The following is a 24179-nucleotide window of genomic DNA, read 5'->3' as shown; positions in this document are numbered from 1 at the left end:
AATCCCAGAGTCAATCTAACAACAGTTTATACAGATAATACCTTATTGAGCATGAACTGTGTTTTCTATACCTTAACTCCAAAGCACATCCTAACAGTTTGCAAAAACCTACTGCATGAATGGTCAATTAAGCATACGGGTAAGCACCACTTAAGTTTGACTTTTTCTGTTGCTTCGTACAGAAGAAATATGCAACCTGCTAAAACCTTTTCTAGACTCAAACTAGAATATCGAACAATTCTGTAGAAAATATGCGGGAGTCCTGTTATACTTTGATTAGCCTCAACCCTACTGCCACTTACTTGGGTACAGAAGAATAGCATCTAATGTATCAAACTTTTATTAGCAGAGATTTCAAATGAAACTAGTTTTAACAAGTGTAATGGGAAAATAATATAATCCAGTTTCTGAACACAATGAAGAATATCCAGAGTTCTGATAAATGGAATATTTGCATTGTCATTTAAATAAGTGTCATAACTGAAGTATCAAATAATGTTTAAGCTGGAAAAAAATGAGCAGAATAAGACCAACTTCAATTGCCCATTCATAGAAATAACCTATCAAGCTATGCAATATAGGTCAGTGTACCACAGCTGAGGGCTGATAACATTCCTGAAAGTTCGTAACTTCATGACCTAAAGCAAGGGAAGACTCATGCTATATAAGACAAAACTTCAGAAAAGTAGACCATGCCTTGTGTTGATATCCAGTGTAAGTAGAGAAAGAATACATCTACAGGATTTAATAAGGCAGGTTTCCCCTCCCCAGAGCACTGCTGCCTAGCACTTTTAACCCTTTAAAAAACCATATTTGGTGTTAGATCCATAAATCTGTCTTTATTTTTTACAAAATGGATTCCAGGAAGTTAAAAGGCAATACCAGAGACGACTTAGGCGCAGAAATCAGGTGTAGTCATTCAAAGCATTCAAGTAGGGAATATGGTAATATAAATATTCGAAAAGCCTTCTCTCAAAAATATTAAAACAATATGTATAACTCATTCCAAACTAAAAATTGAGCTTTATAGCATATTTTCCCCAAAGAAAAATAGAAGTAACCTGAAATACTCTAGAGGCCTCAAAAGCTGTTTTTCCTTTTGTTAGATACATGAGAGAGCTTGCCTTTGATTAAATTCCTCTTTCCGAACATGGAAAGTTATCACATGGGTCCACTGTTAAAACAGACTGCAAATTTATTCTGGCATAATGTGTTCCAACAGAGTACATAGGTGAGGTAATGGCCTTGAAGTTTTAATAGTCATCTCCTCTACTGACAACTTCTTTGCATGTTGGACGCAATAATATGGTATGCTCAAACTGTGCTGTATATGAGCCTTTAATATCACATAGGGGAGGGTATGGATCCACTATACCCAAGTCACACAGGTTCTTCAGAGCCATTAGATATTTACTTTCTCCCAGACGATCTAGCCATCTGCGGCAGAAGGCAAGAGTGCCAAAGTTTTCATTGATAACATTCAGCAAGTGTTTTGCTCTTGGAAGCCTAGAAGAAAGAGTGCACTGAATGAGCAGGAGGAAATGCTGATCAGACAGATACTGCACAATCCTATGCATGTTTACTCATGAGTAAGTTGTGCTGTGTTCAGTAAAGAAGCAGTAAAAATATACTTTAAAATTACATGATGCATAGCACTAGTAGCCAACAGGACACGGTAAACAAAAAGAAGTGTTCAGCATGCACTAGAATCGCATCGCTGCTGCATACCTTGTTTCTGGCGAGACCATTCCAGAGTGGTCTTTGCTTTCATGTAACAATGAACACATAAAGCTGTGGTGGCGCCTGAGGGTTGCATTTATTGTTGGCTAAGGAGCATGGAAGGGATTTTTCTTCCAATTGCAGCACTGGAAAAAGCCTCTCCAGCACTGCTATGGGAAGGAAAATAACCCCCTTGCTCCTACCAGCCTAGTGTTGCCCTTTCATTGGAACAGATCAAAACACTCCTGTTTCTGGAGTGATCCAGCCTGCTATCAATGACGGTATTCAAGAAGACAGAGCTGCCTTGTTGAGTGTTGTTATTCCTGTCGTTGTAGGTAATTTGAGTCAGGAGGCTGATAGGCTATGTCAGGCATCCCCAAACTTCGGCTCTCCAGATGTTTTGGACTACAATTCCCATCTTCCCCAACCACTGGTCCTGCTAGCTAGGGATCATGGGAGTTGTAGGCCAAAACATCTGGGGGGCCACAATTTGGGGATGCCTGGGCTATGTCAAAGACCATGATGGGCTGGATCTAGCCCATGGGCCACTTAATTTACCACTGCTGACCCCAAGAATATGATTCAAGGTATTTAAGATGCTAGGCATTTTTTGAAATCGCTATGATTAAACCACAGTAATTTAAAGCTGCTGCTCATATTGGCTGTATTTGGATGTCATGCTAAACCATTCTTCCCAAATCAGGTGTTCCCCAGCTGTTCTTAGACTCTGATTATCCCTGACTACTGACAATGCTGGCTAGGGCTGATAGTTGTTAGTTCAAAAACATCTGGAAGACTTTCAGCAGTGGTCAGTTACTGTCCACTAACACACAAGTAAAGCAAGTAACTTTAAGGACAAGTAGCCCTAAAAGTTGTTGTTTTTTGTCTCATTTGTGCACCTATAGTGTATAAGCAGTCTACTTACCATTCTTTTCAAGTTGTGAATTAGCAACGATATTTCTTTCAATAGTACAGACAAAGTGACATCTTTACCCACTGTAATAAAAGCAGGGCTAACCTTATTGGCACATGTCCAACATCAAAGTTCTTCATATAATGAGAACATTCCATATCATCATGAACAACACCTTTTCCTGTGCTGCCAAAGGTTTCTATAGCATATACTTCTCCCTCCTAAAATTAAACAGACACACATACTAGATAAGCATACTGGAGTCCATGCTGAGAATTAATCCAAGAACTTTTTTGCATTTGAAAACATGGGTTCTGGCACAATATTATTTTGCTACAGGAGACTAACAGAGTTCCCCCTCTGGAATTTCTCAGAACTATAAATGTAGGACAACACATAATACCCCACAGAGCAGATGTACAGGCAGCATGCCCATGAAATACAATCAATCTACTCACTTCCTGTAAATCAAAGATTTTCAAATACTGTCAGGGTGATACTTCCTTACTTAGACACTGCCCAATCAAGTTTAATGAATAACTTAATCCCCTGTACTAGGAATAGCTGTTCTGGAGTTATATTTCATAGACTCAGACTAAAGTAGAGTACTTAGAATGCCACAAACAAGTGGGAGAATGGCATTCCAGTAAGCTTACTCCTAGTGGATAAGAATAGGGAAAGTGGGACATTTCCAGAATAAATTTCTAAGACTTCTGAACTATTTCTGGAGTGGCATGTATTAGAATAAGAAAGAACAGTTTGCAAGATCTTCTGACCAGTTGTGATAACTATCAGAGAGTGCATGAATCCTGCTGCCCTTTGTCATCTTAACTAAACAGCCAGATTTCCCAGTACATTTCCTTAGCACAGTTAAAGCCCTAAATGGCCTCGGTCCAGTATACCTGAAGGAGAGTCTCCACCCCCATTGTTCTGCCCGGACACTGAGGTCCAGTACCGAGGGCCTTCTGGCGGTTCCCTCGTTGCGAGAAGCCAAACTGCAGGGAACCAGGCAGAGGGCCTTCTTGGTAGTGGCGCCCACCCTGTGGAACACCCTCCCATCAGATGTCAAAGAGAAAAACAGCTACCAGATTTTTAGAAGACATCTGAAGGCAACCCTGTTTAGGGAGGCTTTTAATGTTTAATAGATTATTTTATTTCATTTTTCTGGAGGCCGCCCAGAGTGGCTGGGGAAACCCAGCCAGATGGGCGGGGTATAAATAATAAATTTATTATTATTATTCCACTTTTCCCAATTAGGTAGTTCAACTCCACATGTTTTTTTTTTAATTTTTTAATGATACCTTCTTTTGCTTCTAAATACAAATTTTAATTGTGGGGATAGGGCATTTTGAATTACTTGCAAGAAAATACATTCTTATTACATTAGGCATACCATTCATTCTTCATTTTAATAAAACTAATGCCAACTGTTAAGTATTACACACTTATTTACAACATTCTGTTGTGAGCAGTAGCCATATGCTTCCTGGGTTTCAAGTAATTTAGTACTACAGACAAAAAAACATCTAAGTTGAGGGGGGTGGGAACAGAATTTCAAACAAGGGCCAGATGAAACTGGAAGTTCAACTGCAAATATTAACAGCCTAATACTGTGCATATTCTTTAGTGGCAGTAAAGGCCAATTGAGCTCTATACTTCTGTGTACAGAGGGTAAGGGTGTAAGAGTGTAAGTGTTATTTGCTTACTTCCATTCTTGTTGCTTCTCCTCCTTTCACAATGGGAACAGTTTTGCCTGCATGTATCCTATATGGTCCAATAGAGTGTCCATTCAGATTGCGAATTGGTTTCACTGTAACATAAAATATGAAACACTATAAAATCAATACATGTAGGTAACTACTAAAGTTAACTTTTCTAGAATAAGCAATTTCTTAAAAAAAGAAACCTATTCTCAATTTTTGGAATCCGAAAGACAACATGAAATTCCCGAAAACACAATAAATTGCAAAAATCAAAACCTTTTGAGAAGTTTAATAGATCTCAAAATGTTTTACTTGTGAGCAACAACAGTAATCAAGTCATATCATAGAATCATAGTTGGAAGAGACCACAAGGGCCATCCAGTCCAACCCCCTGCCAAGCAGGAAACACCATCAAAGCATTCCTGACAGATGGCTGTCAAGCCTCTGCTTAAATATAAATGCAATGCCTCTATTTAGTATCCACACATGTTCTCTCTCTCTTAGCGTTGAATCAAAACTATCACATGTACTAGATAAGGGAAATTTACCTTGATATGTTTTGCCATCAATTTCAACTTCATACGATTCCATAACTTCTTGAATAGCCTCACCAACATCACAAAGGCGAACGTCTATTCCAGCGCACTATACACACACACAAGACAGGTTGAAATTGAAGATAAAAATTCCCTCTCACAAAGTAGGCAGGTAAGAGATAAAGTTACACTTCCCCTTGCGAGTATACCTTTATTCCAGTATTAGTTGCATCTTTTACAGCTTGTAACAGCCTGTCATATTTTCGATTGAATGTGACAGTAAAAGCACAATCAATGATACGACCTGAAATTAGATACAAATTAGATAAAAGAATCTGCATTCAACTAAATGATCTAACTGCAGAGTAAGCAAGAGAAAACTCACCACTAACATGTGTTCCAAAATCTATCTTGCAGATATCATCATACTGCAGTACAGTTGGATCTCCAGCGTTAGGGGTATAGTGGGCTGCACAGTTATTCAGAGAACATCCCGTGGGAAATGCCAGCCCAGCATTTAAGCCATTCTCTTTTATCAACTTCCGTGAACAGTCTTCTAGTTTTTCGCTAGGGAAGCAAAGGTCTTTATTACATGAACAGATTTGTTTTCCAGCAGCTTTATTTAGTTGCTACATTAAAAAAAATTTCAAGCGATTCCCTTCCTTCCCTTTGCTACGCATATTACTGGGAATGCTCTTAGAATATGAGATATTTGTTGCCCCAAGAATATAAGAACTGAGGAAGTGCTGTATCTCCAGCTGTATCATACTCGTTGAACAACTTTGCAGCAACATTCTGTTAGCTGCTTGTCCCCCAGCCTCATAGTCCATAGAAACAGTTGTGAAAAAACAAAAACAAAAAACCAATATATACAATCATCACCGACTGTCACCAGAACTGATGGAGAACTAAGCTGATATACGGGAGCCCCACACCTAATCTCTATGTCCAGCACATTCAATTAAACTTATGGAGATGAACCCTTGTATAGTCCTCCCTTGATCCTATGATCTTTTATTCTCACCAGATTTCTATCATTGTCATTCCAGGTTTGATCCAGCTCATAACGTATTTTCTCACTTGTCTGTGTGCTTCAGCAGCCTCTCTGAAATCATTCCAGATCTCTTCACTTGCTTGATCTAGTGCTTTCTTTTCATCACTTGTTGTTCTCCAAGCAGCAGTTCGCCTTTAATATTGGGATAAAAGGATAGTCAGACTGGCCATTTTAGCGTGTAATCCAAACTAGATGACACAGGTATACTCAACAGGATTACTACTTTAATATAGCCACTTCCACCTTGCAAGGAGGTGGTGTTGTGGGCAGTCACGTGCCCTCCTCGTGCACAGCAGGAATCCTGGCCGCGTCATCAGCCAGGCCAGCCGGCTGGCCAATCCAGGCGTGGCCTGCTACATTTAAGCAGCCGCGTGGCCGGGGTTTCCTCAACTGCTTCCAGCTGCTCCAGTTTTATTAAATGTACTTTAATATACACATTTTAGATTAACAGAGGTATGCTTCAAATTACATATACCATCACTCAAGTTATTAAACTCTAGCTAGCCCACTCTGACCAAGTTCCAGAGTAGTTCAAAATCAATGTTTGTTGCCAATTCTACTGCCATCACAAAACACCAAAACATGGCATGTGCTCTAACTAGCAAGAAAGAACCAGATGCCACTCAAACGAATGAGCAGAAGAGAGTCCTTAAAATGGGCTTGGGTATACAGTGCTTTGTTTTCTCCATTCAATCACCACCTATCCTCCATCGATGACCATCAGGAAACCACGTAACTGACCACCTAAAGCCATGTTACTCACAAGTAGACCAAGCAGTGTCTGTAAATAACTAGGTCAGCATAGGTATATTTGATCTACAGAGCTTTGATTTTCAGTATTTGTCCATTTGCCTTTTCCTCTTCCGTTCTCAATAAAGCTTTCTATTATTTGACTGCTGGGGTCTGAAGGGTGTTTATGCCAAACTTTAGGATTCGGGTAATCTCCTACATGCTTAACACTGAACGTATATATGCTACTAGGGCAAAAGTGTGGATTTCATAGGGAATGTGCTGAATTCCATGATGAGAGAGACAGATAGATGCCAGCCCCATTGTCCTGAGTAAACAGAATGATGTGACTGAAAGGCAGAGGTAGCATTGACTCAGAATTCTAGATTTTTATTATTTCCTGGAACACCACAGAATTCCCTCCCACTGGAGGCTGGCATCCAACTGTAGAACTGCAAAAACTGAGTGATGGTGGCAGCAATTACTGGATAGTTTAGAGGACACTGCTGGTCTACTTTGCAAGGCAGCTGTGCAGAGTGTAGGCAGGCTCTCCTAACCTTCCCCCTTTCATTACAGTATTTTTTTTTAAAAAAAATTATTGTTTAAACAAACAATTACACTAATAGACTAATACAATTAGAGTACCACTAAGCACTTATCCAGCAGCACATCTAATGGTGTTTGATTTATCCATTGTCTCTAGACAAACACGTACACATCCAACATTCAAACATATTACTTAATGAAACCTCTCCACTGAGAATATTGAGTGGTTGGTGTAACAAGGTCTTGATTTTGGTCATTAACATAAAGGGGTCCACATTTCTTGGAAGGTATCTCTATTTGTTATGCCTTTAATTGCCCTCTTGTGTCTAGTGAAACACTCATATGCTAATCATGCTGCAGTCAGTAAGAAGCCTACAAGTTATCTGAAGTGCAGGGTGGAGCCTAAGTCTATGTCCAAAGATAGTAGGGCTAAGGCAGGATTTGAAGAAAGGCCTGTAATTATGGATAAAGTAGAGAATTCTCCATTCCAAAAGTTTTTAACATGGGGACATTCCCACCAAACATGAATAAATGAATCAAGCTTTTCCATCACAGTATTAACCTACTGCAGGCTTTAAGGATTGCAGTGCAGTTCTCTACAGAATTAAATAGGACATTGTTTTGAACTATAAAATACACAGGTACATTGTCACTTTTGAGTGACAAGCATTATTATTATAGTTATTACTATTATTAATACCTCCCCTTTTTCCCTAATGGGACTCAAGGCAACTTACAGATTTTAAAAAAAGGAATTACTAAAAACTTAGAACAAGAGAATTAAAACTATATGTATACATTTAATAGCATATACATAAGCACATGCCTTGTTGATTATGCCTACGTTCAAGTACTATATAGTTAGCTGGCAAAGTCACTGCTCCATGCATATCCCATTCATACATAAAAGTAGTCCCAAGTCATTAAGCATATCTACATCATCCCAAGATCAACCGCCAACAAAATATGCAGTTACAATCATTTACAGAGATCTACAGGTAGGAATGCTCTAAAATTCACTTACTTCCAATTAACACCTTCAATGTAGTGGATAATAGGAAAGTGAATATAATAACCTAGCTCTTGGGGCAGAGACTTATGAACAACAGGCAATTAGGTGAGCCTACAAAATAATTTTTCAATGTGCCACGCTGTCCATGTTAATTTTTTAAAACAAGATACATTTTTAAAACAAGATACATACCCATCTTGTGTTGGTGGATACTCACACTCTTCACCTTTTGGAAATATTCCACTGGTAAACAAATCACATATTGGAATAGATGGAGGATCTGTCTGGACTTTAGCTGTTGGGTGAAATGCAGAATTTGAATCTCTTACGATGCAGTGCATAGTTCTATCATTTTCAATACAAAAGCATTAAAAAAAATTTTTTTTTACATTGTACAATTTTTTTTACATTGTATTTTTTTTTACATTGCCTCTTACTTGGGCTCACATCTAAAACTGAAAACATGCCAAGATACCCTTAAATAACATTGCCAGTTCTGAGTGCCTTTTACAGTTGCAGCACTGAGTCACTTTTAGCCAAAAAAACCCTGGGTTGTGCATAGCAATCAATTTCTTTAAGAATTCAAATATCTGCATACACTTCAAACACCACTGTTTACCAATATAGGTGTTTACCAATACAGCACCTATATTCTGATACATGTCCTTGGTGAATCACTGAAATCACTATCCTGTCTTAAAAATATACCGGTAAGACTGTAAAAGTGTGCACATATGTACTAGAGTGTTTCATGTGTCTGTTCCTCTCCCAGGTCTCTATAAAATATATACATGAGGATGGTTGGTGTTTTGAGATTTAATCTTTTTTCCAACTATACCTTATAGCTGTATACCAACACCACTTCACTCCATGTACCTGCTAAAATGAAGGGAAAGTAATCTTCCCCCAGCACTGGCGTGGGATAACACATTTCCCACTTGGCCTATAAAGAGCAGGCAAAGAGCCTTATCTTTCCTTCACAGCACTGAACACCACAGCTTTGCAATTGGGAGATAAAGCTGTGGAGGCTCACTTGCTACAACTTGCCAAGCTGGGTGCCGACTGCAGGTCAAAGGCTACCTACCCCTGCAGTAGACGATACCGAGCAAGATAGACAAATGTTCTTGCTATGTATAAGGTAGCGCTATGTGTAAGCTCCATAAACATGACATAAGCAGAAACGAAGTTTGCACGATACAACCATAGTAACAAACACCTACGTCCTTTCTTCTTTTTCTTCTTTTTCTTTTTCTTCCCTGCTGCACCATCACCTTCACCTTCACCATCTACAGAAGACAAACATTTACAAATAAACAATAACTACAGATAATAGCTCTACTACCTAAGATTATTATTCTATAGTTGAGAGAGGAAAAAATTGAGTTGAGGCTTGGCTAAAGAGCTAGAGCAAAGCTACATATTAGAGCAGCGCGATTAGACTCTCCCAAACTGCATGCAACTTCACACCTGCACAGGACATGAAGATTTCTAAGAACAAGCAGGGGTAACTCCTGCTGAACCTCTATTTGGTTTGCTACACTAAAGGCTCAGCGCCTGGTAAAGACCAGCTGAACCTCAGTGCCTCAGCACAAGTGATCAAAGTGGAGCATAAAGAATCAGGTGGTACTTCAGGCCCAAATTGTTTATGATTTTGTGAGCACAAGAACATTGAAACTGGCAGTAGGAAATCGGTAACCAATGAAGGTTTCTCAGCAGCTATCCCTTATGCACACATTCACGCACACACAACCATAGCTAACATCATTCAGTGAAATGAGTGGTGATGACCTGAGTACACTCCAATAAATATATTTCTTTGTATAATAAATAGTAATAGTAATGTTGTTGCTGCTGCTGCTGCTGTTATTATAGAACACCGCCAGATCTTTAAGTGCAGATTGAGACAAGTTTAATCATGGCTGTAACCACAAGCATCTTCACTGTGATGTCTTTCCGATTTCAATAAGGCATCAGCAGCTTTCAACATGCCCTTTATGACACCAGAAATCTGGAGTTTAAAATGTACACTAATCACTATATGTTATATGCTTAATTTTGGAAGCATACAAAGACGCATTATAGAAATTTGTATGCACAGGTGGAATCTGTAGCAAGCTATTGCAATGTGGCATGCTCCTGGTCAGTGTTTCAACCAGCCATGCCCTCCATTTCATTTCCTCTGTTTTTTCATTACCACACAAAAATATATCAGGATTCCATGCCCACAAGACATGCTTAATTCTCAGTGGGTTTTTTGGGGATCCCCCTCCCCCACACTTTTAGTTTAGTTTACTGTCTTTCTATGCTGGCTAAGAAGCAAGGGGCTTCACTTTCTCCATGGGGTATACTGAAGCCAAGCTAGTTAGTGAAAGATGGGTAAAGTGATTTGTCCCTCCTCTGCCAGTCCATTTGTTCTCTGGAGAGAATTCCATGCACTTCCCTGAGTAGAATTCCTGGTTGTTTAAAGTAATTAAATACAACTTTGCTAATAATACAAGAATAAGAGGGCAACATTAGATAAAAACAAAACCACATTCTTAAATAAAAAACCCTACTGATGCTAAGTAGCAGCATAATAGTTCAAACATATTGTGTAAGTGCTTCACACATACAGTTGGGTATAATATTCATAATAAAACCGCTTTCAAAGTGAACTAATTAATGCCACATGAGAAATCAATAAAAATCACGGTTGCACAAGGGCAAATCATATGCTGTTCAGCACTGTCAATGATTATTCCTTCTAGCCACACACTTCCATCACCCTTCAGTTTACAGCAGCCACCACCAGAGAAGTCTAAGGCCTCTGGCTGGCAGCTACATTTCTGGCAACAAAAAAGGAGAGAGATAACTTGTATGAAAAGATAGGACCGCTGCCTGGAAATAACCCTTTGTTTCTGTAGTTCTATGGAGAGGAAAGGTAAGAGGCAGCATAAAGAGAAAGAGAGTACCCTTCAGGCAGCCAGTTAGCCAGATAGCCACTAGTTTCCAGTAACTGACCTATGCACACTTTTTCATTTACAATTCTGAATTTTAGAACAACTTAAGTTTTAAAATAAGAAACTATCACTTTGATAGTGATCTGGATGACACACATTATGTTTTACATTAAATTAATTTTATTTTACTAAAAAGATATAGTTAGGGCATTAAAGACTGTAAATACTTTTTTAATATAAAAAACCTAGAACCCATTTTAAAGCATAATTTCAGTCTGTCACAGCACATTCTGAAACAAAGACAGTCGTTCTTTAAATAGTCAATGCTTTTTAACACTGCTACTCGTTTTAATGAAAACTGCATTAGATTCCTCTTGCCCTTGCTTAATCCATTTACACTACATCAGAAAAAAAGTTCTGGCATGCAGTTCATTCATCTACCAGTTTGGAATACTTTCCAGTTCCCTATGCTAACCACTGCAGATTCTGGCAATATTCAGTCCTGTAGTGGCTGCTGTTCACTTATTACAGGCTTCTTCTGCGGTACTGCTGGTAGATTTGCCAATCAGCAAGCCAAACTGTTTAGACTGCCATGTCCTTGAAGAGTGCTGCAATATTTCCATCCTTTTGTCAGAGTCACAACCACTGTCTCTAATCAAGGCTATAATCCTAGGAGTTGAATGGAAACTTAATTCCAAGTATTAGCTTCCACCATGAACAATTGATTCCTAATGCAAAACACCAGGTAGCAATGAAGATTCTGTCTGAAAGGTTCTTAATTTGGTCCGAGACATATTTTTGCTATTAGGTTTAAAAAAGCTTTGCCTATTTATTTATATTACTAGATTGCTAACACACCTTTCCCCACAGGACAATCAAGATGCCATACATGCCCCCCCTTCCATTTTACCATCACAAAAACCATGTAAAGTAGATTAGACTAGGAGTGTGTGGCTGACCAAGGTCACCCAGTGAGTTATGGATGAATAGGGATTTGAAGCCTATAGTTAATCACCATCATTTAACAGTCTCTTAACATTTAGGATCTCTTCTGAATTATATGAAGCTCAGGTCACTAGCAATCCAGTTAATTAAAACTTAAGCTATTAAATGGGTGGGTGTGGGGCGCCCCAGACATCTATTCCAACACCCAACAGGAATAACACATTAACGGTTGTTCTTGTTCAAAACCAATGAATGTGAACAGGTACTGTATTGTGTTGCAAAAGAACTTGAACTGAAATGTTTTGTCTATTTTTAGATAAATAAACTCACTGCAAACTCTCTAGGAGAAAATCATCAAAGTGTATTGAAAACATTGTTAGCTTAACCACCACGTCTTATATACAACCCCCAACTCTTGGTCCAGAAAAAGCCCATTCCATGTAAAATGGGGCTTCTGGCTGTCATTCATATTTCATTCCTATCTTCTCCATCATATGGCTTTTCAAAATGTAGATATAATACATGGACAACAGTAATAAAGCCTGTTTTCTGTGGTTTAAATGACTTATAATTTATAGAATAATCTAGGTAAAATTGTCACTTTAAGAATTAAGCTGCATTTTATTTCATTTCTTTTAATGAACAGAAAGACTGGCATTTTGTTTAGAACAAAAGCTCATCAGAAATGGCTTCATAAATTGAATTCAATATCTGTTACTTTCAAGCATTATTGTACCAATAAAATTAGCCAAAGATCTATCAATATTCTCTATTACCATTCCCAACAGGAATTTCAATATATAACACAGTCACTGTGTTGCAGTGGAAAGCCTATTGTACCTGAACAAAGGAGATCTAGGTTAAAGTCAGTGCTCAGCCATCCCTTGGGATAGATCCTATCTCTCATCTTGAATTACCCTGATAAGAGTTGCTACTTCCAAGGTTATAATTACTTAGTATAATATGATCTCTTTTTAAAATCAATGAACAAAACATTTGATAATAGCCTTTTAATACAGCAGCGCTTTCAACCATCTACATAAAACTGCTTCATGAAATATATTTCCCAACTCCAGTAATCCCTTAACTAAAGCAAGCTACAAATATTTTACATTAATATTTTACATATATCATGGACAGGGTAAATTATACTTGCCTTCATCATCATCATCTTTCTCCTTTTCCTCCAGTGCTTGTTTATCTAATTGTTTTGTCACCTCATCAAGTGTTGTCTCAGATTCTCTCTCGGTTTCTTGTCCTGTTTGCAAATAAGCAGGTAGTTTAAACAATAACGCAAAACCCAGCTAACAAAGATTTTCAAAATTGTGTGTCTCTACTTTCTAAATTATACAAAACTGTTTCTATATTTAGGTAAAAAATAATTTTCTTCCAAGCAATTCCATAAATTGAAACCTCTCTCCCGAAACCTTAGGACAGGTACCATGTGCTAATGAAAGCATGTAAATCCATCCCCACCCCCGCATTACGCAACTGCAACAGTCTCTAAGCCTTAACACACACCCTCAGTCCTGTAAGGAAATCATGCAGTTACAATCGCCCTCCTTCTATACCATACGTGTGAGTGTCCGATGGCAAATGCATCATGCCGAATACCCTATCTCTCATTACATGTGAATTTCGTGCATGCTCCCACCATAGAAGTTATCTTCCGACTGTTATGTTGATTAACTCCCCCCGCCCTCACTCTCTTCCCCAGGCACCCTGACAGCTGCATACCAGCACTCTCTTGCTTCCCAAGAAAACCCCGGTAGCATGTCACCACCCCGACACAGAAAATCTCACACGCGAGATCGCCTTGCCAAACACGACCCACGCCCTAGTTTAACGATTTCCAATCTTATATACCGCGGTGGGCTAGGATGATAAAAGGCTTGACGGCCTAACACCCAGATCCTCCCTATCGCTTCCCCCTAAACCCCTCAGACTCTGGGAACATTTCCCCACCACGGCGACCCACACGGCCCCACGGAACGACGAGACCGTCACGTCGTCTTTCTTTCCCCTCAAAAGGGACTCGTCCTCCCACCGACCCACCCCGCTCCCTTCAACCCCGGACGTCTCAGGGGCCAATGAGGCTTCGCTCCCGCTCCTCCTCCTCCTCCTCCGACGAAGTTGTCCCCATGGCGGCCTCCCCCCCCCCCCACGCCATCGCCTTGCCCGGCCCAGTTCCTACCCGCGGCGGCTCCTTTGCTCTTCTTCTTCTTCTTGCGCTTTTTCTTCGCTCCTTCTTCAGCGCCAGGCCCCGCCGCGCCTTCTCTCTCCTCGGGATCCAAGAGCACCTCCCCGTTCAGGTGCTTCTCCTCCTCGGGGCTGCCCCTTTCCTCCACAGCCGCCATGTTGCAGCGCCGCCGCCGCCGCCTCCTCTCCCACGACTAGCCGCCGCCGACAGAACCAGCGAGCGAGAGCAAGAGAGCGAGGGTGGGGGCGGCCGCTCCAGCCCCGGCTACTCTATGGCTCAGCCCTGGGGCACGTCGGGAAAGATGGAGGGCTAAGAATCCCGGCGGGGGGAGGGAGGAGGAGCAGGACGAGCAGCGAGCACGTGCGCTGTGGAAGAGCGAGAGAGTTGTTGTCTGTGAGGCTGTCCGTGGGAGGTGCAGTTTAGGTCATGCTGGGCCTCCTCTCTCCACACCACGTGTTTGTTGGGTCCGTCCCCCCCAAACCAATTTCCCTGAGTAGGTTGCAGCAAAACATAACGTAGAGAGCTTCATGGCACCTTAAAAGACTTAACCGTGCCAACCTATGCTGCTTGTCCATTCAGAAGGAAGCCCAGTTGAGTTCAGCGAGTGAGTCTTCCCTTTACCTAAAACTGTGGCGGGATTGCAACCCAACACATTTTATTCTGGCATAAATTCTCTCTGGACCAGAGCCCATTTCCACTCGACAAGGCTGGATTTGTCTGCTTATTTCACTAATCTAAAATGCTAATTTTGAAAAAAGTTGCTTCAGAGACTTAACTCCTGTTCTATATAGTATGTATTCACAGGCCCAACATGCACCTGAAAAATAACCCTGAAAAGTACTATAAGCTATACTCAGCTAAATAGAGTAGGAGCATACCTACCTGACAAGATGTTAACCACAGATTGTTTTTGTTTTTTATTTTAGTATGTTGTCAGTTCTCTATTGTTTTTTATTGTAATTACCTCATTCAGCAAGGGATACCCACAAATGCACATCTGCACCTGACAGTGCTCATTCTGAGAGTCTTGTCATTTAATGAATGATAACTAACATCTGTTGGATGTGAATGGGGATGTGTCTGCTATTAGAGCTGGATCAGAGGAACTACTTAAGTTATGAAATAACTTACCATAATTTTAATAAAATTAAAACATCGCAGCCAAATGCCTATCAAGCTGTTCTCAAGCCAAACAAATGCTATATGCCCACCAATGTGTTTTCATGCCAGAAAAAAATTAATGCCCATAGTTAACCTGCCAGAAAAATAATTGTAGGAGGTGGCGGTGCAGAACGCATCCATGGCCAACTGGAGCAAAACAACTGCTGTGGTTGATGAGGGAGAGACAGATCTGGCCTCTTTCATTGATCAATATAAAACAATGCAGGGAAAGTAAGCAGGGCTTTCCTTTATTGTAAATCTTCCCAGTTAATTTAAATGTATTGGCCCCAAAACTGGAAGACAGGAAAAGGGGATTAACTAAGGACAGTTTTTGTTTAGTCGTTTAGTCGTGTCCGACTCTTCGTGACCCCATGGACCATAGCACGCCAGGCACTCCTGTCTTGCACTGCCTCCCGCAGTTTGGTCAAACTCATGTTCGTAGCTTCGAGAACACTGTCCAACCATCTTGTCCTCTGTCGTCCCCTTCTCCTAGTGCCCTCAATCTTTCCCAACATCAGGGTCTTTTCCAAGGATTCTTCTCTTCTCATGAGGTGGCCAAAGTATTGGAGCCTCAGCTTCAGGATCTGTCCTTCCAGGGAGCACTCAGGGCTGATTTCCTTAAGAATGGATAGGTTTGATCTTCTTGCAGTCCATGGGACTCTCAAGAGTCTCCTCCAGCACCATAATTCAAAAGCATCAATTCTTCGGCGATCAGCCTTCTTTACGGTCCAGCTCTCACTTCCATACATCACTACTGGGAAAACCATAGCTTTAACTATACGGACCTTTGTCGGCAAGGTGATGTCTCTGCTTTTTAAGATGCTGTCTAGGTTTGTCATTGCTTTTCTCCCAAGAAGCAGGTGTCTTTTAATTTCGTGACTGCTGTCACCATCTGCAGTGATCAAGGAGCCCAAGAAGGTAAAATCTCTCACTGCCTCCATTTCTTCCCCTTCTATTTGCCAGGAGGTGATGGGACCAGTGGCCATGATCTTGGTTTTTTTGATGTTGAGCTTCAGACCATATTTTGCGCTCTCCTCTTTCACCCTCATTAAAAGTTTCTTTAATTCCTCCTCGCTTTCTGCGAGGACAGTTATAGCAGCTTATGTTTATTAATGAGGGGGCAGAATAAAAAGCCCTTCCCTGTATCCCTGTATGGTACTATATGGAAGTGCTGCCTCCCCCTTTCCCCACTTAATAGCCTTGATTCAGAGTTTCAATTGAATATTGCAGTTTGGGGGCAATGTGTTTTTCTTTAAAAAGCAGTATTGAACAATTGAATCGAAATGGGTAGTAGTCTGTCCTAGAGCTGACTGCCACTTCAGCTACATTCACTTAATTTGAGACGGAAGGTTTCCCAGTGTTTCCATTTTATTAAGATTACAGTACTTAATAAACTTGGTTGACTTTAAAAGAGCATTGGACAAATTTATGGAGGATAACACTATTAATATCTATATGATGGCTCTATTCTCTCTCCACTGTTCCTCTGAATACCCTCAAAGGCGCACTTCTCCTTTGTCTCCCGAGACAGACGGATGTCAACAACCAGTTGCTGGGAATCACAAGTGGCAATCAAGTCCTGCTTGCGGACTTCTCATAGGCATCTGGTTGGTCGTTGAGGGAACAGGATGCTGGACTACATGGGCCTTTGGCCTGATGTAGCAGGATCTTAATAAGTTCTTACTACAGCTTGTTAAAAGGGAGACATTTAAAGCAGCCCCAAGGAATCCTGGGAATGTTAGCGTACCCTCACGGAGTTACATTTCCCAGCACTGTTAACAAACATGCTTTCATGTTTCTTTTTTAGGGTAGGACATAAAATGATGGTAACAAAGCACTGAAGCTAAGCAAAAACTTCATTTTCAATGAAATAATATCAGCCACCATCTGGAGCTGTTAAGCATCCTAATAACCATTTACTTATGCTGGTGCGCAAATGAGTAGCTTTAATAGTAGCTAGGTTGCTGCTTAAAGCTTAGAAGTGGTTGCAGAAAGGAAGTATGGTTCGGTATAATCCACACCATGTGGTAACTAAGCAACAGGGCTTTTCAACAGTGTGTTGACTGACTGCGACCACAGAGAGGAAACTTTTATTCTGTTCAGTTTGAAAGAGACAGCTTTTAACTGTTACATTTTACATTACTGACAAGCAAGATCTGCTCTCTGTGGGAAGACTTCTAAGGTATGTTATATCTTTTATTGACTATATACAAACAGAATCATACAAGGGAGGTTTGAAAAGAGAGAGTACAACAAAGACAGCAAGGGATTATCCATATCTGTATTAAGGAAGAGTTTTAACAGGGAATTATTTGTTTGTTCAGTTTATCAGAAAAGTCCATAAATACCTGTAAATTTATGGCATTAATGATAACCATAAAATACTGATGGAAGACTGCTGGGGACCTGAAAAAGGTAGTAAGGCACACTAACCACATTTGATAAATATAACCAACATGATCACATAAAATGTCCTGCAAAGGTATTTTTTTGAATTTAACGAAACTCTTTTTACATCGTGTCTGAAGATGAAAAGTTTAAGTCTGGCTTTATTGCTAGCTTTCGTAAACTAGAGCAATCAATAAATTATTGCTGATACCGGTATTATTATTTATTAAATTTTGATCCCAACATTTTCTCCCAAAAGAGTCCAGAGCAGCAAAACCAAAGTGGTAAAACAATGCAATTAAAAATAGAAACATTCAAAAACATCTAAAAGCATTAACACATATAAAATGTTTATTTATTAAAAATCCAAAATCTGCAGAAGGAAAGTACCTCCAATTGCATCAGCCAAAATGTCATGAAATACATTCCCCAGAACTCTTAATCAGCCAAGATGTTAAGTAAAATATAGGAGGATTGATGTTGAATGCATGAAGCCAATGAAAATATTCAGAAATGGGGAGAAAGCCATTTGCTTCCTTGTCCCGAGGTGCAAAGCCCTAGGTGCAACCTGAAACCTGCATAGCACATAGTATGGCTTAGTTCGATTAAGGCTGCAATCTTATACACCAGGAGTGGAGAAGCTTTTTTCAGCCTATGGGCTGCATCACCCATGGACGGTGCTGGATTTATGTATAAGCTAAACAAGCTATAGCTTAGGGCCCCACTCTCTTGGGGGGGGGGGGCAAAAAAATTTAAAGGGAAAAAACCTGGATGTACATTTCCAAAATATAATATAAGTTTAACCATTACTTTGATAAAATACATATTTTGTTATGTGCAAATGGTTTTAGATACCTATTAGGTCCATAAATTACCATATAGCATATACTCAACACAAAAAACAGCAACAATTTGTTGTTGACAAAGGACAGTTGGACATATAAAGGGCCCCATTACCTTCAGTAGTTTAGGGCCTCATCAAACCTAAATCCGGCCCTGCTCACGGACAACATCTTTAACAAACTAAAGCTTCCAGGATTCCTCAGGGGAAGTCATGTGCTTTAAATGTGCCTTGGATGTGCTTTAAATGTATGGTGTGGACCTGCCATCTGCAGTACACCCCAACTTAAAGACTGTGACTAAATGCCGACTTTGTGGCTTCAGCTTCAAGCTACCTTTCTCTCCCTGCCCCCCCCCCATTTAACAATATCCAGCCTGGAAAATTCAACAACGTAATATCCAGCATGTTCACTACTACAAAATGTCACAAAGGAGTTGCATGACTATGGAGTTTACATTGTTTTTAATGCATCAATATACATTTATATACTTTTTGTTTTATTTTTGAAGATGTGTTTGTCAGTGAAAGGGGTTGAGTTTGTAACCATTGCAATGCATTTGCATTGCCAAATGATGGGCTAATTATTTAAAGTCTAAAAATTATTTCAACTTTATTGAAATGGCAATATACAGTAATTTTAGTCTCATTCTTAACACCATTGGTTTGGCTCCAGAACAGTCACATTTAAAGCAAATAATCTGTTCAGTATTAGGTACAATAATGATTATGGCTTTGAAGCAATGATACAGCTGTAAAAGGTGAACATATATTACTGACCTAGTATGAGACAGATAGCTTGTCAGCCTGAATTCAGAATTGTATGTATTACAGTACAGTATATGTTTGTATCAGTCTGTATAATAATATGCCCTTAATATTATTTTGATGTTATAGAATCAAAGCCAATATTAATTAATGTGAAAATATGTATTAACTAGTCAAGCTACAAATAAATGCACTGGATACATAAACAAATTTTATTCAGAGGGTAGGAAACAATTTAATGTTTATTTTGGTTTCAACTGCAGGCAGTCCTTGGCATAACACTAGAAATGGCAGTTGTGCCATTGTATCCTCGGATCAGTTTGTATTTCATTTGACGCAACAGATTTGCAATATTAGTTTTGTCTTAATGTCCATATTTGAAAGCTAGTTGTTCTACCACAACTGTTCCTTTCTAGAACTCACACTGAAAATCACCTACAGGTGGTGCCTAACACCAAGAAAACTAGCGCTAATACACCCAGAAACCTCACTAAAATGCTGGAGAGGGTGTACCAACAGGCAGATATTTCCACATGTGGTGGGAGTGCCCCAAAATCCAACTATTCTAGACAACAACCATACGAGAAATAAGCAAAATCACGAAGCAAGCATTAGAAATGACCCCAGAATTGGCCTTACTAAACATCTTCCAAGACAATAATGCCCAATTACACCACAAAGAACTCATAACTCACTTACTCTCAGCAACTAGAAGCACCATAACCAGACACTGGAAAGACCTGTCAGGAGTAAGCATGGACCAATGGTACCAAATAGTATGGGAAACAGCCTTACTAGAAAAACTAACCAATAAGCTGAAACTGACAGGGGGACAAATAGAATAAGACAACATCACCCCGGTATGGCTCCCTTTTATCACATACATAGCCCAACAAGACAATGACAAAACCCCACCAACAGCATACAAATCAATATGGCTAACCTGACCCAAAACACACACACACCCCACTCACACACGAAACAAAGACCACCAAAGCCAGCCACGAATGAACAACCATACCCTAGGCCAACCCCAACATCTCTCACCACCAAAGGAACACAAGCGAACAGCAGAGAACCTGCACAAGCGACGCTGACAACCCCCCCTCCACATATATTAAGTAAAATAGAAACATCATCACCCAACCCCAACCCCACCCATCTCTCCCCCATCTACCTCTTTTCCCCTTTCTTCCCAATGTCTCAACAAATGAAACTAATTTGTAAAAATGTTACGAGAGACATTGCATATATCTTTGTAAATCAAGAAAATCTTTAATAAAAAAACTGTTCCTTTCTTCACCTGGTTCAAATATGTTTCAGATCTCACTTCTGCAAGGAGTTCATAAAATTAATACCCCATTGCAAAGAAGTCAAACTATTTCCAAACTGTCTGTCTGTCTGTCTGTCTGTCTGTCTGTCTGTCTGTCTGTCTGTCTGTCTGTCTGTCTCTCTCTCTCTCTCTCTCTCTCTCTCTCTCTCTCTCTCTGTGTGTGTGTGTGTGTGTGTGTGTGTGTGTGTTACACACAAACACACTATACCACATTAAACCAATTCAGGTGGCATTCATTAGCTACAAGTCTCACTCCACTGATATGAATGCAGAATGCAAAATACTTCTCCCATGAGAGCTCTATGTGCACAGTTGTACACTTGAGAAGGCCTGCTACATTTTCAATTTCTGTTAGATACTACTTTAGGAACACCAAATCTTTCTTGATTATAGATTCAGGTAGGTAGCTGTGTTGGTCTGACGCAGTCAAAATAAATTAAAAAATTGTCCAGTAGCACCTTAGAGACCAACTAAGTTTGTTCTGGGTATAAGTGTTTGTGTGCTTTTTTTTATTTGTCTTGGTTATAGTTCATTAAAAATGCAACCATTTGTATTCTTGTGTCCCATTTTTCTTGGTATATTCATATTTTATCTTTGTAGGCACAAAATCCTACTGATAGAAATGGCTGAAACCCTGGAACAAGAACCCATATATTTCTTTGACCAGGTACTTCCCATCTCATATTTGATACGTTATTATTGCTCTCTCCAAATCTATTAAGGGTTTAATAAAATCCTATATTTTATTTTAGCTCAAAACCAAACGCAAGCGAAATATGAAAATAGAACCAGGAGAACACTTTGTTGATGTAAATTTAATCAGCACAGATCCAGATCCTCATGAAATTCACAGGTAATAGTGGTGACGTACTTAAATTGCAATAATTGATTGAACGCATTAATGAATTGATATATTAACTATATATTAAAATGTAGTATTTTCCCCATTTTTGTTGGTTGGAAAGTTCAAATGGGGAAACTGTTAAGGGAAGATTGCAACTTGAAAATTGTTCTGATGTTATTTTTTTAAAGGATGAATAGGATGTAAATGGGCACTGTTCCAGCAGGAAACAAGTATGTCTTCTGTACTTCCTACTTACCGTACCTAAGTCCTGCTGTTCTCATAAGAATTTAAGCCTGAAAATATATATAAGTGTGTCTGAAGATTCCTGTACATAGTTATGTCTTCTTCACACCTATAGTATTTGGTCTATATCAGGGTAGTCCAACATGCAACATTTGATACCCCTCTCCCAGCCCAGTGGCAGACCTACAGTTTTTGAGGCCCGCTTGGTATGAAAAGTCTGTATTCTGGAATTAAAGGCATAATATACATTTACTGTCCACATGCAGGAACTCTGGAGGCATGGATGAACACAGGGAAAGAAATGATGCTTTAGTGAAAGACAGTATAGCAAAGAAAGAACCAGTTTCTACTAAAACAGATGGTCCTTCTATATCTGTAAACATTTGTGAGAATCCTCTGGCTCGCCTCTCCCTAAGACCTTCATTTCCACCTACAGAAGAAGACCTACGGTCAACTTCACTGGAAGAACATAAATGCATGGCTGCTAGCATATTATGTGAGCTGGAAGAAATGTTGAAGCATTTTACCAAGTTTAAGTTTATTTTACCACAAGGGGTTTTAAATATATTGAGCTCCAGTTGGAAAGATCTCGTTGAAGGTGTCTGGCAAAATAAAAAATATTTGCAAGAATTAGCATACAAAAACTTTAAATCAAGGAGAAGACAAGCATCAGAGGAGTCCAACAGATTGCCACCTACATTTGAATGTACTGACTGTGAGACGGCTAAAAATGTAAAAAGGAAAAGCAGGAAAAGTGTGGATTTTCCCACGGGTGCAACAAAAGGAACGGATAATCCTGGAATTCTGTCAAACCGACTCAATGGAAGCAAGAGTAAGGAATTTTACTGGTTTTCTCTTAATACTTAATATATATGTAGTATATTGGACAAGCGGTTCAGCTTGTCCAATATACTACAGGTGGCAACAATATAGCAAGTGTTTCTTTGGTGCGCAACTGCCGACATGCGTTTTCAGCCCTGGAAGGAGGCGGGGAGGTCTTACACTCGCTCCACCCACATGCAGGATGCCTGGGGCAACTTTTACATATAAGATGAGGAGCAAACTGATTGGTTTTTATGCTAATACCAAAACTCAGGGTTTACTATGACTACTTTACTATACATTTAGCTCCCAGTAGATAAAGGTCCCTGATTAGCATAAACAGGAGTAGCTCTCAGTGGGACTAATTTCAAAGTAAATCTTCAGGCTGCAAGATATAGTTTGTCTTAATACATGGTTCTATGCAGTGCTTTTTGTGGGGTTAAAAATTAGGTGCTGGTGCACATAAATAAAAGTATTGTGAGTGCCGGTGCACATTGGCTGCTATGGGCAGCAAAAAGAATGGTACTCTATACCGGTGAGTATGACCACACAAAAAACCAGTTAACTATCACTCATTTAGAATGATATTTATTCTAGACACTTCTAGGCTAGCGAGAAAATGCCAGCTCTAAAATTTGCTATCTTCATCCCAGACCACAATCACAAGTAGAAGTAAGAGATCTCCTGCGATTAATTGAGGAAAGTTGCTGAAGAATACTAGAAAATGGCCTTGCAGCTGAAGTTAGAGAGGTACAAGCACTTGGGGGTGTGGGTGGAACTGAAAATAAACTAGGCAATTTTTCAAACCATTTATTACAGAAGCTTCTCTTTCCCATTTCAAGGTGAGTGAAAAAGTAATCACAGTATTCAGCCAGGAGAGGCAATCTGTACCCAGAGCACTTCATTCAATAATGAAAAAAGTTAACAGCACATAAGCACTTATTCTGGCCATTACCTAGCTCTTTGCAAGTTTGTAATTATAAAACAGCAAACAGTTCTTAATAAATGTGATTATGTGCGCTTATGCTGCTGAGGACTCATGATCAATATGTTTCTTTTCTCTCCTATTTAGCTGCAGTCCCTCAGCAATATAGCAGTGATTCGCCTTTTGCAATCAGTTTCTCACTGTCATCAAAACTATGCAAGGAACGAGGTATTATGTGTGCACTCTCTCTCTCTCTTCATTCAGGTTAATGTTTAGATTAATGAACTACAGTTGGAGGGGAGTTAGCTTGTTCATTTACTGTATAAGATATCTTACCTGCCCTTCACCATACAGTCCCAGGGTGGGTTACAACATTATAGTGATGCAGTTACAAGGGTGAGATGGGGATGACTCAAGTGAAACAGCTTTAAAAAGAGAGAAAACAAGACAGATTAAACAAAAGAGGTGGGTCTCACAACACAAAATATCTTAACTGTCCAAGGGCAGGGTAAAGAGGTCCATCTTTAGCGTACAACAAAGATTATGCTAGGTGCCCTCACC

The 24179-nt window shown here is 39.7% G+C and overlaps 2 protein-coding genes across 3 annotated transcripts in view; one reads left to right on the top strand and one right to left on the bottom strand.

The window, feature by feature from the left end:
- Nucleotides 1-324: 324 nt before the first annotated feature.
- METAP2 (methionyl aminopeptidase 2) lies at nucleotides 325-14491 on the bottom strand. Its single transcript, XM_035127070.3, has 11 exons — nucleotides 14291-14491; nucleotides 13253-13354; nucleotides 9433-9498; nucleotides 8405-8507; nucleotides 5896-6057; nucleotides 5257-5438; nucleotides 5081-5175; nucleotides 4884-4980; nucleotides 4339-4442; nucleotides 2738-2853; nucleotides 325-1506 (listed from the first exon to the last, which is right to left on the bottom strand). The coding sequence occupies exons 1-11, from the start codon at nucleotides 14451-14453 to the stop codon at nucleotides 1254-1256; spliced, it is 1443 nt and encodes a 480-aa protein (XP_034982961.1). The 5' UTR covers nucleotides 14454-14491; the 3' UTR covers nucleotides 325-1253.
- Nucleotides 14492-17269: 2778 nt separating this feature from the next.
- The window catches only part of LOC118090829 (uncharacterized), a 40405-nt gene continuing 33495 nt past the window's right edge, over nucleotides 17270-24179 (top strand). The window contains exons 1-5 of one of the 2 annotated variants that reach the window (XM_035127078.3): nucleotides 17270-17639; nucleotides 21385-21451; nucleotides 21537-21637; nucleotides 22138-22703; nucleotides 23766-23846. In XM_035127078.3, the coding sequence (XP_034982969.1) occupies nucleotides 21407-21451; nucleotides 21537-21637; nucleotides 22138-22703; nucleotides 23766-23846 (793 nt within the window). In that variant the 5' untranslated portion in view covers nucleotides 17270-17639; nucleotides 21385-21406. Of the gene's footprint in view, nucleotides 17640-21322; nucleotides 21452-21536; nucleotides 21638-22137; nucleotides 22704-23765; nucleotides 23847-24179 lie in introns of those variants that run through there. The other variant, XM_060279707.2, reaches the window with a different exon arrangement.

Source organism: Zootoca vivipara, chromosome 9, assembly GCF_965207765.1.
Source record: "Zootoca vivipara chromosome 9, rZooViv2.hap1.1, whole genome shotgun sequence".
NCBI lineage: Eukaryota > Metazoa > Chordata > Lepidosauria > Squamata > Lacertidae > Zootoca > Zootoca vivipara.
Note: the sequence above shows the minus strand (reverse complement) of the source record. Positions and strands in the feature narration are given on the sequence as shown.

Coding starts and splice junctions, on each gene's coding strand:
- METAP2 (XM_035127070.3), bottom strand. CDS start 14,453: ATGGCGGCTGTGGAGGAAAGGGGCAGCCCCGAGGAGGAGAAGCACCTG. Junction 13,355..14,290: donor GAGCAAAGGAGCCGCCGCGG/GTAGGAACTGGG, acceptor ATTTGCAAACAG/GACAAGAAACCGAGAGAGAA. Junction 6,058..8,404: donor TATCCACCAACACAAGATGG/GTATGTATCTTG, acceptor CCAATATTAAAG/GCGAACTGCTGCTTGGAGAA.